Here is a 19,030-nt window from a genome sequence, read left to right on the forward strand (position 1 = left end):
GTTTTTGTCACGCAAACAAGCGCTCGTGGCTGTGTAATATGGGTGGAGATTGCTAAAGGTGCCCCGGAGGAGCGCGAAATAAAATAAGCACCGCTCAAGGCAACCCACAAACGTGTGCCAAGTTCTGGCAATATGTATAAACTCCCTGCTCCAGTTTTGCCGGCTATGGCTGTCTGCGCAAGGTGAACAAAAACGAAAACTCGCGCCCGCTTCGCGTTTATTATCTTTTTTTTTTCTGAAACCGCTCAAGCATTTCTATATATCAGATATGCCGAGAAAGTGTGTCAAGTTCCCTTGGTGTAATGAAATGGAATACTTCATGGATTTAATGAAACAACCCTGACACTTCACTTACAGAGCATGTGCTTACTTATAATTTATATAAACACTTCTACGTTATAGTTAATGCAGATAATTGCATATCATATGCGTCAAGCAGGGGCGTAGCCAGAAATTTTTTTCGGGGGGGGGGTTCAACCATACTTTATGTATGTTCGTGCGTGCGTTTGTATGTGTGCGTGTATATATGCGCAAGCAAAATTGAAAAATTTCGGGGGGGGGGGGGTTGAACCCCCCCAATCCCCCCCTTGGCTACGCCCCTGGCGTCAAGCAATCGTTTTATTTACCACTTCAGGGAGCAGAGGGCATGGAAAGAAAAAGCTCTTGTGAGCTTGACTATGCTTCCCAGCCTCTCATTTCCAGTCTGTTCATTGGTTTAATTTTTAACCTACCAAACAGGATTAAGACAAACACGCAGTGGTATAGCCAGGAATTTTTCTTGTGAGGCGTCACATCTTTGACCCAGAAGAGGCTGCTGTTGTGTATAACTTCAGGCTGGCTATCTCATGGTAGACATAAATTTAGGGAGAGGCTTGTGCCCAGTGTTCCACCTGTTCTCTACACTTCTGCCCACACCTAACGACTGTTGACACCGAGCTGGCCCAAAACAAAAGTACTCTGATTGCAAATCTAGGGGCCAAGCAAAATGCGTGAGCAAATGATCTAGTACGCCGGCAAACTACAGGACAGCCAGAACGCGTACAGGTGACACTTGAAATATGAGCGTGTTGCTAGACAGGGGCAAGCGCATACTACCAACTGAAAGTTTATTTGAAAGCAGAGACATAAATATACAGACAGATAAATTTTTTGGAACAATATGCAAGATGAGAACACAAATGACAAAAAACTTCTATGACTTGCCAAAGTCTGCATTACCTGGTATAAAATAGTTAATGCCTGCGGCATGTGCCGCTTTCTGAAAACCTCAGCTCCTTATCTCACAGGGCGATTGAGGGTTTAGTGACACAAGACCGGTGATCGCGCGCAATGCTTGCAGCTTCGATAATGATTTATGTGTGTTCATGTTTATGTTTATCAATCACAGTTGCACTGCCAAACCGAACCTTGCATCCACATCTGCTGGATGTAAAATTGGGAAGCAGTACATGCTGCAGGTGTTAACTATTTTCTACTGGGTGATGCAGACCTTGGCAAGGCGTGGCAGTTACTTTTTGTCGTTTGTGTTTTCTCGGATGTTGTTCTGGAAAATTTATCTGTCTGTATATATATGTCATTGCTTTCCAGTAGACGTTCATGTGTGTAGCAATGTGCTCGTATTTCGAGTATCACGAATCATCAGCTTGCCCTATCAGCCACACATAAGTGAAATGCTGGGTGCAGAAATAACACATTTATTTCCCTTCCGTGAGCCTAATGATAGCGACCATTACTCTAGTGAGAAGTATCTTTGGAAAGAAAGGTTTCAAAATGATTACCAGAGATGTACCATTTTATTTATGACGGTGCATGTGCTAAAGAAAGGCATGCAGCCACCCACTAGTACCATTTTAGGAGCTCTTTTGAAAGACGAACAACTTACACTGCTAACCTTACAACAAAGCATGGCATAGCAGCTTGGAATGAGCGCAATGTACAGGCTTGGTTGTGATCCACAGTAACTCTGGTTTTTGCTGCAACTTCGCATGAGAAAACCAATGTGAGCTTTGTCTCAACGACTTTTGTTCTGATATCACTAATAATTAATTCAGTAACTGTATAGCACTATTTCTACAGAAGTTTTACAAAGGGGCTTCGGGTGAGAAATTTTGTTTCATAGGTTTACGACTGTTGGTTTCTTTTGCTGCTGAAGAGGCCTGAGAACACTATCTACTTGGTGGGCTTTGCAGAACCATTAAAAACATTTTAAAACATTCTGTTGTTTCATGTGCAAAAGAAATTAAAGCAACTTCGCACTAGTGGAGCCAAGCCTGAAGGAAGTGCGGAGCTGGGCAGCCTTCCTTGTTCCTCTTTACTTTTCTCTTTCATTCTATCTCTCTATTTCTTTTTTTGATTCTTTCTTTCTAGCTCTCTGTTTTTTGTACCCCTTTTTTGTGTCTATTTCTTTCTCTTTATATCTTTTTCTGTCTTCCTTCCCATCTTGTTCTCTTTCATTCTATCTCTTTCTTTCTCTCTGCACTCGTCCTTTCGTCCATCAGACTTATTGCATCCCACGCCAGACAGAAGAGCACATGTGTGCTGGGAGCGAAGCAGAAGATAAACATGGCGTGTGCTGGTTCATAATGATGATAATTTTTTTCGTGACTTATGGGGCTTCTCCGAGCTTAAACAGCTCTGCTGTTAAAAGCACAATGTGATTATAAGGCACACCATAGTCGTGGACTCCACATTATTTTTAATCGCCAGGGGATCCTTAATGTGCACCTGTATCTAAACAAGTGGATGTTCTTCATTTCGCCTCCACTGAAATGCAGCCGGTGCGGCCGGGAATTGAACCTGCGCCCTCGAGCGGTGCAAGGCACTAGTTTCTAAGCTACCACATCTCGCAAGGGAAACATCAGGCATTTTATTTCCTATTCACAGCAGGCTTGCAAGGGTATAAATGCTCACGTCCTTTTCAGACACATTTTTGTTTCCCACACATGACAAGACGTTAACTTCTAATCCCAAAAACCTGAGCAATTCTGCAGGGATTCAAAGTAGGACTTCACAGAGTTGACTTCTCATTTCTTGTGACTGTGCTTTGCACGCCTGACTTTTGTTACCATGCGTAAGCTTTGATACAAAAACTTGTATGAGCCAAAAACTTGTACTTATTTACGTGCTTGGAACCATGGTGCTTTTATTTTTGTTTTGCAACTCTCGCCCCTGTTTATAATGTTTATGGCTGTGAGAGTAAAAAAAGCTCCATTGAAACAAAACACAGCAAAGTATGTTCCATCACATTGGATGAAATCAATGATCAGATGGATAGAATACCACCTGGCCTGTGAAGATCGTGGTAACTGAAATAAGTCATACTGATTGAGTTCTAATTCTTCAAAAAAACGGACATTTCAAATTGTGCCGTTGCTCCTAATGTGAATGAGGCTCCCTAGGTTAAGAAATCTGCTCATTTCTTAAAAATTTGAAAGCTCTCTGATGCTCTGTTTTCATTTACATTGATTGCACATGACATCACACATCTAAAGGAATGGCAGGAGTCAGGGGAAGATGGAAGCTTGTATTGAAAATTCATAAACAGGAGTTGTGCTAGAGCCGACATTTCGACAAGCTTGTTGAAACGTCGTCTCTAGCACAAGCCCTGTTTATGAATTTTCATCACAAATCTAGGATGTTGGTGTCAGTGAAAGCCTTGTGCAAGCGTAAGTGCCATCCTGTTGTAATCAAGAGTACAAATTGTGGATTACATTCCTGGTTACTGTGGTCAGAATACAGAAACACTTGCATATACTTGAATTCACGCACGTGTTTAACTAATTACAGCATGTCTCAATTTAACTGGAGCCATTCACTAGTTGGATTTCTCACATTCTGCTGTGCCGCTTGAGTTTTTCAGCTCTAAGAATTAATCCGCACAACCGTCAATGAGTTTGTGCTTCGGATACTGAATCAAATATTGTGCCATCACATTTGATACAAATATTTACAACACAACAGCATAGTTACCCCAAGCAGTGTACACCTTCACTCGTATAAAATATAAAAAAAGAGGCAGCAGCAAATTATATAACACTTTTTTTATGCAGTGCCGCTGCCTATGTGCCACTAGCAAATTAGCATGAATGTTAGCTCTAGTTATGACTTAACAAGTCATTGCCACTCACATTAAACATCGAGACTTCATCTTAAAAATATCATTTACCTTCAACATGTGGTAACAAAAATGGTGTTTATTAAGCAACTACTTCTGATTCATCCGACTTTTCTTGACTGAACAGTGTTTGCTAGAGGCAGTTGCAGTACTGTGCATTTGCAGGCAACAGCAAATAACAAAATGGACTCATGCCACGCAATCTGTTGATCCTTACTGAACCCATCTGCACTAAGAGGATGCGATGACAGCTCCATATAAATCAATATGTGCGCTTGGAAGGATGTAAGAATGGGCTTATTGAAGGTAATACATGGTAAAACTTGCAGTGCACTGAGGACATGGACACAGAAAGTGAAGACGGGACAAAGCGCATCGCTCTGTCTTCACTTTCTTCGCCCATGTCCTTCTTAGTGAACTTCAAGTTTCACCATGTGCACTTGGCAACAGGCAATCTGAATCTTCAACACACTTTAGACGTCCGTTTGCCGACCAACACGAGTCCCTTGGGCGAGCAATCGTGCGGTATCATCTGCGTCACAATTACTTCGTAGCCGCTCTCGGCTGCCCCCATGGCCCGGTCTCTGTCCACCAGAGCCATGCAATAATGGCCCTGCTGGCACGTAGGCGTGTCACGCTCAGTCCGGTCGGCGTAGTGGCACAGCAGCGTGTAGTCCTCTTTGGAGATCCCTGTATCTCTAAAGGCACGACTTAGAGGATAGCTGATTCTGTCTGTTGCCTTCATGGCACCATAGCAACAGGGGCACGACACGAATGCTGCATTGCGTTCGATGCACTTCTGCAAAACCAAGTCCGTGGCAACGCCGCAAGCATGCAGAGAGATGCCCAGGTCAAAATCACCCACGTAGTAGTCCATGTTGCACTGATAAAACACGACATTTCGCAGGCCTAAGGACTTGACCCTCTCCCGGGCACGAAGCATCGACTCTTCCTTGTTTTCGATCATCATGACCCGACATTCCGGTAGCAAGTAAGCCAGGACGATGCCCACATGGCCTCCTCCGGAGCAGAAGTCAACAATCGTGCAGCCATCGAAGGCGTGTTGAAGAGCTAAAACAACGAGGTTCTCGATCTGCTGACACTTGCGCAGGACCCTGGTTTTTGGAAGACCTCCTCCGAGGGGATGCACTTTCTCCGGAAACTCCTCCCAGGGTAGCGGAAGGGAGTCTTCCCCGGGGTTTGGTTTCAAGTCTGGCGTTATGCAGGCCTCCCTGAGCGTGTTAATGATGGACTCCGGGTTCTTGTGCCGGATCCGAGGCTTTGTGCGTTCCGGATGAGATGAGTAGAGGCTGTCCTTCGGGAGCTGAGACTCTTCTATGAACATGCTGCTGCCCTCAACTCGCTCGACCTGTTCGATGCGCTTCAGTTCCAGGGCTTCTAATGCAAGGAGAGTTTGCGCCTGAGCAGACATCGTGTGGTACCACTTGGCAGTGAGGGGCAGCCTTTCGGATATTGCCCCCTTACTCGTAACCGCGGCTAGTTCGGTGAATATGAGATGAAGGACGGGAAAAAGCACTACGTCGGCCAACGTCTGGTCAAAACCTTCGACGAATCGGTGTTCCAGTTCGGGCAGTTTTCCGTCAATCGGCTTACGCTCTGCGGGCGAGCCGTCTCCACCTTCGCGACGCGACGCCCGAAACACTTGCTGCTGCTTCCTCTGGACGTTGTGCGTTTTCACGGGCTGTCGCATGTGGGCCTCCAGGAGGAGAAGCTCCTCGGGAAGCCTCAGAGGCGGGGATTCCAACCCGCTACCAGCGGAGCAGCGCGTCCGGAGCTTCGGAATGGCCCTCTGTACGTCCAGTTCGCAGAAGCGAGTCCAGAGCGAAGACTCGGAGCAGGCTGCGAGGCAGCCGCCGCGGAATCCCAGCAGCGCCTTGTACTCGAGGTCCCGGGTTCGACTCCCCAACTGACCCAGCGCCCATCGGAGAACCCCCGCGAGTCCGCCGATACAAGTCGCGGTCGTCTTGTCGGGTAGATAGACTGCTGGAGGTTCGCAGTCGAGTAGTTCTTGGGGCGTAGGCGAATCGTCTTTCGACTCGATGCATTTGAGTTTTGGAAGAATGCTGTAAGGCAAATCGAAGAGTGGCTCGTCGTTACAACCACCGTCGTCGCTGGCGGAGTCGCGTGGCACCAGAACGACACGCAGGCCTTCTATCTCGCAGTAGGCGAACGTGAAAAGAGCCACGAGTGTGTTCTGCGGTACACGTAGTAACGATCTGTCGTCGTTCCTGCCGCTGAGCATTACGAGGTGCTCGATAGCCATAATTGTTTGCTCTCCGCGCTGCTCTGCTGTGGACAAAGAAAGCACGGATTTTTCTTCATCGAGTTATACTCCCACCGCAATTACCACGACTACAGTGCCTAATGACAGAAATCTCTCATTTCCATTTTGCCGCATTTAGCGCTGGGCGCCGCCATCTTCGTTTTTATCAATGTTTGTGGGCGCCTATCCTTTGTTCCACTGAAACATCATTGAAAAATATCAGAAAATTATGTGGCTGATCTGTTCGGCAATCTTATTTTGCAGACAAATTCTCGCGCTCAATAACGTTTAATTTTGTAAATTTTTATTTTTTCTCGAAGCTCGACAAGAGAGCGCACATCTTTCGTTCAACAATCGTTGGGATTGCTGCAATCCCGCAATCGATGCATAGGCGTCGGCCCGTTTATGACTCACTCTGACAGCGGTATATATTATGCATGATAGTAGCAAACACCGCGGGCACCAATAATGTGCGGACCCGAATTAGAGCGGCCTTCTCTGACCCCACAGGCGTGCGAAAGGTTCCCCTTCAGATACGGTCCCTAGATATTAGGGACCGTACTTCAGGAGTGTTGGATGGATGGATAAGCAGGATTATCTATGGGTTGTACCCTTTAGATCTGGCGGCGGCGAATGTTCATTTAAGTTAAGTCAATGTATGGGGCATACTTTGCCCCCCCCCCCCCCCCCCCCACGTGCGCGCGCCTATGTCTGACACCAATCAATACACAGACACTGCAAAGCCATCCCGTGTGTGCGTCTGATATACGGACAACAGTTGTGACGCTGGCTTACATCATTGGCGTCATTTAATTTATATTTCCTCCATGGCTGGAGCACAGGGGAGGGGGGGCTGTTAAAAAATGCACTGCAGAGGCTGTGACTTTTATACCCCCGTGCAACAGTCCAGAAAGGGGGGTGATCCTTCTCGCCATTGAAAAGGTCACAACGTACACACGAACACAGAGTATGGTTGAATTCCCCCCCCCCCCCCTACCCGAAAGAAAGTTCTGGCTATGCCCCTTCTGTGCAGGCGTCGTGTCCAGTGTGGTTTGTGCTGAGGTTAATTTGCTGCAACCGTTCTTCAAGCATAACCTCTTTTTCATCTAAAGGAGCGAGAAAGGTAAATCGCGAAAGGGGAAGGGTGCGCCGGCGGGACGTCGGGGTGACGCACAGGCGCAGCAAGCTTGACCGTTGTCATGGAAACGCAAACAGCAACAAAATGCCGTCGCCGGCGGTGTTTTCGGCAACCGTGACCGCAGGCATCCATCCGGTTTCTACGGAGCATCTCGTCCGCTTTTCCGGGAGCCGGCCCTTTCTTCTCTCTTACTGCTCTCGTCTCGACTTGTGTCAAAGAACCCGTCAACCGCGAGTACGAGAACAAAAAAGAAACAATAAATTAAATAAAGTGCTATCCGTAGTGCTTCAGGTCCTTTGATTCAGTGAGTGCACATCTATTATGCAACGTGTCGCACTGAGATACGGAACGGGTGCGATATCGTCCGTAGATAGCAGAAACATTTTAACTACAGCTAGACTGCTCCCGGTCGTGCAGATAATTTTAGAATTTGAAAATAGCAACTTAGTCCCTAAACCGGTGATGCGATCTCTGCCGTGTTGCGATACCCGCCACGTGCTTTTGTTCCTGATCGATATGAAGGAGCATTTAAAGAAGTGATTAAAAAGTTTGACACTATACAACCAATAAAACTCGATGTGCTTGCTACATGAGATTTGCATGACCTACAACGCAACGTGTCACCAAGTCCTTAAACCTAATTTTAAAAGCGATACGTTACGTAATTGTCTATACAAATGGACGTAACGTAGAAACTACGTTTCGAGCCATTGTGTTTCTTCCATTTTCTTTTCTTCATATTTACAAGCTCAACTTTTCCAAATTTGAATTACCGCACGGACGGCGAGTGAAAGGTAACACGTGTTGCGCTTGCCGGCATGCCATTTCAAGTCTGAAGTATTTCATTGTGTACGTACAATAAATAAGATAACACCGACATATCCACTGATTTACGTACGTGAGAGTCTGCGAATACACACATCTGATTGCATCCGTTAAATGAGACGCCCATCGCGGATAATTAAGCGCCGACAAGTATATATAAACCGACAAATTTAACGTTTTTTGTATGACAAGCACTACCGGGAGGCGTTGAGGGCAGCGAAGGGCGTTACGTTGGGTTCAAATCAAGCCCGCAGTTCGTGACACACGAAATGTGTAAGTTTGGGCGTTGCCGCGTTGGCCTGTGTGCCCGCATCATCCCACAGGTTTCTTTGTATTTTTCTTCTCTCATTCATCGTCGCGCCAATTTGACGCGGAAGAATGCGGGATGTGACGTACGAGCGCTGGCACTACGGATTGCGCTACAAGAAATAGTGCGCAATTTTATCGAAATAAAAAATGCATACTACTAGAAAGGAACGTGTCTTTTTTTTCGAAAGTCACTTTTACATTTGTTGAAATAAAAGAAGTACAATTTAAAGTTTTTTAAAGGTAAAGTTATTTAAAAAGCATTGCGCATGCGCAGCAGAGTGTACGTGCCTATAAAAGCACCTCGCCGCACTTCTTTCTCAGACCCATCAGTTTACGGGCGTTCCTTATTGACGTCGAAGTAAACGTTTCTTTGGGCCGTCAATTCCCTCAAGTAAGTGCTCACTCAACTATTCGTTGCTTTTAGACACTCGCATGAGCTTGTTTGGAGGTTCTACTGCTCATAATTCAGGAAAATGGTCCGAGTCGCGATAGCTTGTGTTGGCGCGGTCGCCTCTCATAGGCCTAGTGCCGGCATGGTCTGGAACTCCACGAATATTTCTACAAATGGAAGCTTATTTCCTCTGAACCTTTCCTACGAGTTCCAGCTGTGCTACAGAACGAGTAAGTCTTCGCTTGCGAATACCTCAGTAGGTGTAGCTAAACTCCTCTCGTAGCCGGCAACTGTCTCAGTAGGCCTAACTGTGCTGGCGCGTTTTGTCGCTCAGTACGCCTGTGCAGGGTAAATTAATCGCCCTTGGAAGTTCTGCCGATAGCGTTACATAATCGTATCAGTCTGTAGAGGTGTATACCTCTTTATAGCGTTTCGCGACGCGTGCGGGTTAACTGTAGCTTATCTCGGATCTCCGCCCGGCTAGTTTTAAAATTTTCAAAATTCATCATGGCGTCGTCTCGCTCCAACGGTCATCAGCCGGCGTGCATGACCGTTCGTTGGGGCGGTTTATACCGGCCTTTGGTGGGGGGTGTGGGGCGCGTCTTCCGTGACCGAAACCGGCTTTGAGGGGGGGGGGGGGGTGTGCTTCTGTGTGCGCTGAACCGTTTTTAGGGCGAGGCCTTATTCGTTACGGGACGCCTCTGAGAGTCACGTAAGCGTCTTTTACGAGCGGGACCGCAGCCGTCTGCATGTTCACGCTATTCTTTCAAAAGAATACGGCTCCCCTTGGGAGCAGGATTCTTAGTAAAATAATTAAAAAGTATCACTCCGCAAAATAGAAAGGGCAGTACCGTGACTGCAACCAGCGACATTGCAATCCAGAGACACACGAGGCGTTAAAAGCCAGATCGTCAAGGTTGTTTAACAGACTGCATTTTTATAAATCGTCGTGCATATAACTGTCTCCGGTATCGGCACACTCCATAGTGCATATTTTTTGTGAATACCGACATATTGAGGCGCGGTTGAGGGGAGTTGCTGCCTCGCGTGGCGCTTCGCTCCCGCCCTCGGGCGTGGCCCCCGGAGCTGCCCTGCGCTGGCAGTCGGTCCACAGCCACGGTGTCGAACACAAACTGCCGTCCCCTGACGCTTGCGTCGGGTGTGGGCGGTGGTCCCGCATATTCCTGATCTTCGTGCCCGTCCTTGGGGGCAATGGCACTGGGGAAAGACCATGCGGGGGACAGACCGGTCCCGTCCGATGCATTATCGGCATTGATGGAGCCAGACTTTTTAGTTTCCTGTAGGAGTTACGACTGAACTGCTGCGATCCTCCTTAAGGGGATTGAAAACTGGCCGATTGTACTGTCTCTTCATAGAAAAGAAAATTAATGGCGCATTAAGTGGGATTAAATCGGACTCCTGTCAATTGGGTTTGTCCACTGCAACTTGCTACCTCGACATGCAGTCCTTGCTCCTTCGCCAGAAAGTTTGTGTCGCGAGTTCCGACTTGCGTTGTGCACGACTTTTCAAAAGACCTTACTTGCGTGCCTGTGTCTTTTTCCCGTCTCTCAGCTAACCGGTGAAAATGCGTGAGTGCATCTCTGTTCACGTTGGACAAGCGGGCGTCCAGATCGGCAATGCCTGCTGGGAGCTGTACTGCCTGGAGCATGGCATTCAGCCCGACGGCCAGATGCCCAGCGACAAGACGATCGGCGGAGGCGACGACTCTTTCAACACGTTCTTCAGCGAGACCGGTGCTGGCAAGCACGTGCCTCGCGCCGTCTACGTCGACCTCGAGCCCACGGTCGTCGACGAAGTCCGCACTGGCACTTACAGGTGCGGTAGTTGCTTTCACTCGCAATACTTTAGGCCTGTCGTCAACTTCACCCATTTTGCGAGATTTGAGTCTGAGCTACCCTGCTTCGGCTATTTCTGCATAATATACTGAAAAGTCCGATGTGACAGAAACACCTGTATGCAGTGCAAATCCGGATTTTATTCTCTCCAGTTGTAAAGGCATAGATTAGCTTAGGCTACTACTGGTTGAGTGGTGCTGGTAATGGCTCTGAAGCAGTTATGACAAAATACGCAGGGTCGGTTCAGAGTTCAATTGTTTGAGGCTCTATGTAGTCCCATCTTAAATTTGTACCTAAATTTGCCATGTGGCTTTACACAAGTTGAGTCTTAGTCCCATTGGTCACAACACATGCATCTGTTAATGTTCACTGAGGAAGGCAAGGTACTTAGCCCTTCTTTGCACACAGTGCCTCAGCGTGACTCGTTGGACTGTCCTAATTTTTGTTTGCCGCTGCAGGCAACTGTTCCACCCCGAGCAGCTGATCACTGGCAAGGAGGATGCGGCTAACAACTATGCTCGCGGCCACTACACGATCGGCAAGGAGATTGTGGATCTGGTGCTGGACCGGATCAGGAAGCTGGCAGACCAGTGCACGGGCCTGCAGGGTTTCCTCATCTTCCACAGCTTCGGAGGTGGCACTGGCTCGGGCTTCACCTCGCTCCTCATGGAGCGCCTCTCGGTGGACTACGGCAAGAAGTCCAAGCTCGAGTTCGCCATCTACCCAGCCCCACAGGTACATGCCAAGCCTCTCTTATATTAAGGCGTTTACTGTAGTTTCGGCTCTCGAGCAACCAAGACACTATGGAGGTGTCGGCGGCCCGGCTTTTTGGCTCGGCTGCTGGCTAATCCTGTTGGCCCAGGAGCTGCTCCATGTCAGTTGTCCACGCCAGTGTGTCTAACAGCATACCTGTCCCCAGCCGTGTGGCTGGTGAGGGCTGCACTCCTGCATATTCCTGTTCTTCGTGTAGTCCATCGGACGAGTACACTGGGGAGAGACCATGCAGGAGACATTGCCATTGTAAACATAGTTGTTGTAAAAGTGAATCATTGGCATGCCTGTAGATTTGCCATGCAGTGCTGTGCTATGATCTTGTACCACTTGCTGCATTTACGTTGGCTGCCACCAATTGTCTCTACTGCCTCTGAATTCTTTGTCCAATTCTTTGCTTCAGTGCAAGGCACACTTGTTAGTAAATGTTCTCGTCATGCTACTACCAAAACATGACTGTGGTCTAGGAGCGCTTTTAATTTGGCAGATGTTAGCCTAATAGTATTTGTCATCTGCTAGTTAATTAAGCACATGCTTGCTTCTGTTGCCAATGTCTGGAACCAGTGCGTGTGCTCGTCCTCACTCTTCCTTCTCTTGTTGCAGGTCTCCACAGCAGTCGTGGAACCCTACAACTCCATTCTCACCACGCACACCACCCTTGAGCATTCAGACTGCGCTTTCATGGTCGACAACGAGGCAATCTACGACATCTGCCGCCGCAACCTCGACATTGAGAGGCCCACCTACACCAACCTGAACAGGCTCATTGGCCAGATTGTCTCCTCAATCACTGCCTCCCTGCGGTTCGACGGCGCCCTCAACGTCGACCTCACTGAGTTCCAGACCAACTTGGTGCCCTACCCTCGCATCCACTTCCCTCTCGTCACGTATGCCCCCGTCATCTCTGCCGAGAAGGCCTACCACGAGCAGCTCACAGTTGCAGAGATCACGAATGCCTGCTTTGAGCCAGCCAACCAGATGGTCAAGTGCGACCCCCGCCACGGAAAGTACATGGCCTGCTGCCTCCTGTACCGCGGTGATGTTGTGCCAAAGGATGTAAACGCAGCCATTGCGGCCATCAAGACCAAGCGCACGATCCAGTTTGTGGACTGGTGCCCCACTGGATTTAAGGTGCGTTCTTGCTGCTTTGCATCGTGGCTAGTGTAATCTGCAAGGAAGTATTGATGGGGACAAGAAAAGTAGTATTACGAAGGAGCAAGAGATTGAACGTGGCATTTTCAGGGTCTTTCACTGTGCTAAAGTGACCGCAATTGGAACATGCTTAAATTTGTGACTTCTTGGTCGTTAACATTTCGCTGCAAAATTAAGAATATTAACCCTTTTCTAAACTACCTGCGCTTCCCAAATAAGTTATGAATCCCAACTGGCTTAGTATTCCTTGTGAAGTGGTCACTGCTGCTGTAGCGTGTACAGGGTCAACATCTGAGGTGGAAGCCTCATTAGTATGAAAGATTGCATAGAAGCTGATGTTGAATACATAATTGCATGAATTGTTTCTAAACACCCCATGTGTTCTAGTTTTACCGGGTTGAATACTGGTGAGGTCTATTGCTGCTTTGTGTGTTATCTGGTGTTAATTCTCGAACCCTCTGTATTGCAGGTTGGCATCAACTACCAGCCCCCAACTGTTGTACCTGGTGGTGACCTCGCCAAGGTCCAGCGTGCAGTGTGCATGCTGTCCAACACAACAGCCATTGCGGAGGCCTGGGCACGTCTCGACCACAAGTTCGACCTCATGTACGCCAAGCGGGCGTTCGTCCACTGGTACGTCGGCGAAGGCATGGAGGAAGGAGAGTTCTCCGAAGCCAGGGAGGATTTGGCTGCCCTCGAGAAGGACTACGAGGAGGTCGGCATAGACTCTGCAGAGGGTGCAGAAGACGATGGTGGCGAGGAGTTTTAAAAAAAAGTGTTGGTGCCCTCCTGCTCGGGGCCACGGAATAAAAGAGCAGTTTTGATTGACTCAAAATTTGTTGGTCTTTACTGCTGTGGTTGCTTTGTTCAGGCCACTGTTTGGAACACTTTGAAACTTAACTGCATTACTGACCGAAGCTGGTAGGCATGTTATATTCCAGTAGGGGTGTCTACAGACATGGAAAACCTGTAATTGTCAGGGAATTTGGACATGTTTAGAGAAGCCTGGGAATTGTTGGGGGTATATATATTTTTGAAGACAGTCTTGAAAACAACTTACCTTTAATCAAAGCTTATGATCCTTTTTTTTTTTTTTTTCTGCAACTGCAGTAAACAGCTAAGCAGATGCGTAAAGAAAAGGACAGTGTATACTGTTTAAGATCACACTACGTACCTCTATTGCTAAGCGTGACTGCTCATGCCAATAAATTTGTGCTTCTTGGTCATGGCTGTGACCTGAGCTTGGCTCGAAGGCTGCAGTCTGGTTTGACCAGAAGCACTATTCAGTGGCGATACAGCAATAGACATTCTCGCTTCTGCACTCTGCAAGTGCCAAGAGTTCTTTCCCTTTTTCTTTTACCACTAGGGGCTCGTTTCCAGTATGGAGTTGCAAGGGTTCTTATTAGGTGGGCTAGTTCACTGATATTTTGGCAGAACAGTGCAAAAAAAAAATGCGGGACGGTGCTTTGTCCTGTGTGTTTCCTTGTGCCATATTTTGCTCTGTTCTGCCATGATGACGAATAGTCTGTTTTCCAAGCAGGCCTACCAGTCTGGAATACGCTCGGAATCATCATGGAAAAGTCAGGGTATTTGGAAAAATTAAATTTGTAGACACCCTGCTAGTGTCTACCGCTTTTTAGAGTAAATGTGGTACAGGCATAAAGGAAATCTAGACACAAATAGTAATTCATGCAGTACCATACTGCTGTTGCCTGTAGGCAACTGAATGTGTCGGTTGCTGGTCGGGAACTCTAGGGCAATACAATCCCACAACTGCTTTCAATGGTTAGCCTATGCTTGAATAAAGCTCATAATAGTGTGAGCCAGCACCGAAATTACAAGGTTCTTATGGAGGCAGGTGTTCATGGTGTCACTGCTGTATGATTTACTAGGGAATGTTGTGGGAGCTGTGCAACAAGTTTGGTGAACAAAAAATATATACTGCAGTGAGTTAAGTGCTTGACTTCAGTGGCTATTGATGCTTCTGCAGGTACTGCATTCCAGTCTGGTTCTTCCTAAGGTAGGAAGGTGTCTCCAATTGCTACTTGGTGTAAAGGAAGAACTATTTTTTGTACCTTTCTTGTTCAGGCAGCATTTTCATAGCTTGCTGCCAAGGGACTGCCAGCAGAAAAATTGATGCAATCCGACACCATGATCAAAGAGCATACACTGAAGCAACTCCTTGTCATTGAGTGCACGACTTTGCACTCCACATCATTTCCTTGCTCTCTTTGGCCTTCCCTGGTCCTGTTGCCATATGGCGCCATACATCATTGACCAAATTTTGTTACCGGGTCAGTCACTGATGCAGGAGGATGGGAGGTCGGTTGGGTGATCCCTTCTGAAAAAAAGGCTAGTAATCTGGACCTACACCCCTGCCCACTCTGTGCAGTGTGTGTCAAACATGAAAGGTGACCCTTTCAGTGTTGTAGCTATAAAATGCGACTTTACTGACAAAATGGAGCCCTGGAACATTTTTGTGTCAAAATTCAACATCCACAGCACTTTTGTGCCACATTTCAAGAATTGACCATTGAACAAAAATGCAGTACAGTACAAGGTGGTACTTTGCGAAAGGGAACATGCAAGGCACGTGTCTCGTGCTCCGTCTGCTTTTCGTGTTATTTATTTGTGGCCAGAACAAACCATCTGGCGAAGGAGGCACTCTAGCAGACACTTGCCTATTGGTCGTGCCTAGTTATTCTGCCAGCCAATAGACCTTTTCAAAGGAGAGGGGACCACCTCCTTTCTGGACTATTGTACGGGAGTACCAAGCATGACATCGCAACCTCGGCAGTGCATTTTTGGGAGGTCACGCGTATTAACAACAGCCCATGAGCAGCACCCAGGGAGCCTTCGTTGACGAGGTGCATAAATTGCGTCAAAAGTAGATGCCCTTCCTCTCGCCGACACTCGAAGCAGCCACTGCAGAGCACAGGCCGTGTGTTCTCTTTCGTAAAGGACTGCCCTGTTACATGTCTCAACAAGAAAGTTAGTGGCAAATTTCTTGAAATTTGTCACAAAACTGCTGTGGATGCTGAATTTTGGTGGAAAAATGTTCCAGGGCTCCAACTGAAAAACAAGTACATTGTAGGAACGAAGATTTATTTTATTCATTGCTGTAAGCCCCTGCTGTAACGTGAACAAAGGTGTATTTATGTGTGAACGAAGTTGTATTATGTGTGCGAACGAAGATGTATTTAATTCAATGTTGTAACCTCCCTGCTCTAACATCTTTGGGCGCTGCAGGGCATCTGTTGAATAAAGAATAAAGAAAGAATAAACAGGAGTTCAAGGAGGGAAAAGAGATTCCCCCGACATTATGCGATTCTGTGCTAGTCCATTCAAGACACTCGTCACTTTAGCACGATGGAGGACTCCTCCGCTACTTTGCCCTCACTGAAGTAATTGTCACTCTTCGGATATTTTTGTTGACACTATAAATGTTAATGTTTTGTAAAGAAAGGCCATGGGCAAAAATGTGTTGAATCTGAATGACTTGGGCAGGTCTGGACTAGCGAATCTAAGCAGCAGGGTTTGTGGCAATGAGGAATTACAAGCTGGTTAGTAATTCTCTTGCATTTGCTTCGGTCAGTTTCGTTCAATCCATTTTTAAAATTATATGTGGGGTCTTTTATTGTGTCGCCAAGCATAGCAAGTTGAGACAGCCCCACGCAGACAAAGCATACACAGATGCAAGCCTCGCATTAGCTACTGCGTCCCAGGAGCTAATGCGAGTTTGAGGCCCGTGGTCTAGAGCGTGCTCATTGGTGCAGGCTTGTATGCATCTGCCTCTGAGGTGATAGTGCCACCGTCTTCTAAAATTATACCCAACAGTAGTGAAACGTACACCAATATGACATTTTGTAACCATGGACATTTTATTACTCTTAGCAAAGGCTTGGCACATTGAAAGTGTGTTTTATGTCTTGTGAAACTAGAACAAAAATTATGTAGAATGCCCACAGCTGCAAAATTGTACTACAGTACATGAACAGCTGCACTTGGGTCTGACTTCAAAGGAACTTTGTCCTAAGTTGATTATAGGTGAGTGGAATGTACAATTGAAGTAGTCTCGGCAAAGCTGCGTGGCTGGGAAATGGCTAAATTTTAATATTGAAGGCCTTTATATAAAATCTTCACAGGCACTTCATGGCATGCATGATAATAACTCAATGTGACATGAAAAAAAAAGAAAGAAACACGTTAAAACTTCATATAGCCTTATGTGATGCAGGTACTGGAACAATGAGTTTGCATATGCCAAATTATGTGAAATATATGTGAAATGAGTTCCAGAACTGGGCACATGTAGTAATTCACAGCAGTTGCACATTAGTGGAGCATGCGATGGCTGTCAAATTAAACGTTTCGGGGTTTTGCATCATTAGGGTGAGTGTCGGTATTGAAAACGTCAACTTTGTGACATATCCGCTTTTGCTCTTGGCATAGATTTTTTGCTCGAAGGCTGCTTTTTATCTGCAACGAACACGTCTCTTTACGTTGCCAAAAAATTTCTTTCTGTTGGCTTTTAAGTGGATGACGGAATTGAGAAAAGTGCAAGCTGCGCAACATTAATTTGAGAAAGCTATCTCCTGTATAACACGTCTGGTATTCATGTCAACGTGTGGAAAGACTGGCGATTGCAGGTACTAGCCCGAACTTTGTTTCAGTAGCTGCTTAACATATGTTTGCTGCTACATGTGGACATCAGAAGTTCAGGGCAATATGGAGGCCTGAAGTGAAGCCGTCATAACAAAGAACATTAGTCGAGCCAGTGTTTTGACAAAGTCCAAGTAGAAAGTGATGCCCCAATGAAGGCAAGTTTTTAAGCGAAGCTTCTGTGAGTTGCAGATTTCGGTGGTGGCGGCATAGTCGATGATAAATGCGGCACCAACGGGTGTACAGAAATGCAGGTGTACACAAACGAGGCCTTTGAAGGCGTACCGGTCACGTGCGTATTCGAATGCGCCATTTTCCAATAACTGATGCTCTCTCGATAGTGGGTTTGTCGGCGATCGGCTGTTTCTGATATGGAAATCTGATCTTTTATTGAGGTCACTTGTCATTTCAGTTTGCCACATTTTTGCCTTTCATTGTTGCATTTCGTCGTTCCAAGCATGACCATCGTTGTTGCCTGTAGCAACAGAAGTGTTGCGCTGCTAAGCACGTGAAGGTCCAATTACCGGCATGGAGAAAGGAAAAAGTGACAAGGGAGCACAGTGCAATGCGATAGCAAAAAAGAAAGAAAAATGGTAGGTCAGGCACATGCACAGCAAGCTTCGCTTGCTCCATTTTCCCCACAGGGAAAGGGCTCCTAATTTTTGACAGAATGTCAGCTCTCGAGGCATTCCCTGTATGACTACTTCACATGCAGACACTTAGTAACCTTGTTGGAAGCGAAAAACAAAAAATGCTGATAGGCACTAAAAAAAGTCCACATAGATCCGTGTACCCATACCCAAATATGGGTAAGTAAATTTGTAAATACTGATGGTCCACAAATGTTTGTTTTATGCAAGCAGTCTAACTGACAGCATCAAAAAGTCAAAACACAATTTGCATAGCAGGCTACCTCTGGCAATAAAATAGCTTCAGTCGAAGTAATAGTATTGCTGAGATCTCGTGTGTTTGTGTGTGTATGTGTGTCTACAGTCAAACCCCACAATAACGAAATCAGCGAGAAAACCGAAAAATTTTGCTATCGCGAGAATTTCGTTATCACAAAATAATACGGTACAAATAGGAAAATGGTAAGCAAAACAAAAAGTTTATGCCAAAATTCAGTTAGCTTGCCTTGTCGACCGTTTCGATGTAGTAAACGCACAGATCTTCTTTCTCAATGCAGGAAGTTGTATTACGTGAAATCATCATGCGTTCCTCGGAATGCACACATCACTTTGAAAGTGTCTAATTCACACGTGCCATCGTGGCCATGGCAATCACTCATTCGTCGCTCATGATTGGCCACGTTGCTGTGTGGCTGCCACAGAACATTGCCAGAAGGGGTCCCGGACCCATTCTTCGAACGGCAAATCAAACTTCACATGCACAAACAAAACCGCTTGCGCTTGGCAGCCTGAGAACAGCAAACAGCGAGCTGCCGTGCTGCTTGTTTGAATGATGATGTGACTACACTATAATGCACCTATGAACACTAAAAAAAATCAGACTAAACAAGCAACATGGT

General features: G+C 46.6%; 2 protein-coding genes across 2 annotated transcripts; one reads left to right on the top strand and one right to left on the bottom strand.

The window, feature by feature from the left end:
* Positions 1-1,786: 1,786 nt before the first annotated feature.
* On the bottom strand, positions 1,787-6,520 carry LOC119389588 (glutathione S-transferase C-terminal domain-containing protein homolog). The gene has a single exon (XM_037656932.2). The coding sequence runs from the start codon at positions 6,396-6,398 to the stop codon at positions 4,578-4,580; it is 1,821 nt and encodes a 606-aa protein (XP_037512860.1). The 5' UTR covers positions 6,399-6,520; the 3' UTR covers positions 1,787-4,577.
* A 2,444-nt stretch (positions 6,521-8,964) lies between these two features.
* On the top strand, positions 8,965-13,675 carry LOC119389589 (tubulin alpha-1C chain). Its single transcript, XM_037656933.2, has 5 exons — positions 8,965-9,061; positions 10,634-10,897; positions 11,376-11,652; positions 12,292-12,819; positions 13,310-13,675. Exons 2-5 carry the CDS (start codon positions 10,647-10,649, stop codon positions 13,607-13,609), a joined length of 1,356 nt encoding a protein of 451 aa, XP_037512861.1. The 5' UTR covers positions 8,965-9,061; positions 10,634-10,646; the 3' UTR covers positions 13,610-13,675.
* Positions 13,676-19,030: the final 5,355 nt, after the last annotated feature.

Source organism: Rhipicephalus sanguineus, chromosome 4, assembly GCF_013339695.2.
Source record: "Rhipicephalus sanguineus isolate Rsan-2018 chromosome 4, BIME_Rsan_1.4, whole genome shotgun sequence".
Lineage (NCBI taxonomy): Eukaryota > Metazoa > Arthropoda > Arachnida > Ixodida > Ixodidae > Rhipicephalus > Rhipicephalus sanguineus.

What these genes read in the sequence shown, in the direction of transcription:
- LOC119389589 (XM_037656933.2), top strand. Translation starts at nt 10,647, where the DNA reads ATGCGTGAGTGCATCTCTGTTCACGTTGGACAAGCGGGCGTCCAGATC. An exon ending in CCATCTACCCAGCCCCACAG is followed by an intron (nt 11,653 to 12,291) that starts GTACATGCCAAG and finishes CTCTTGTTGCAG; the next exon opens with GTCTCCACAGCAGTCGTGGA. An exon ending in GGTGCCCCACTGGATTTAAG is followed by an intron (nt 12,820 to 13,309) that starts GTGCGTTCTTGC and finishes TCTGTATTGCAG; the next exon opens with GTTGGCATCAACTACCAGCC.
- LOC119389588 (XM_037656932.2), bottom strand. Translation starts at nt 6,398, where the DNA reads ATGGCTATCGAGCACCTCGTAATGCTCAGCGGCAGGAACGACGACAGA.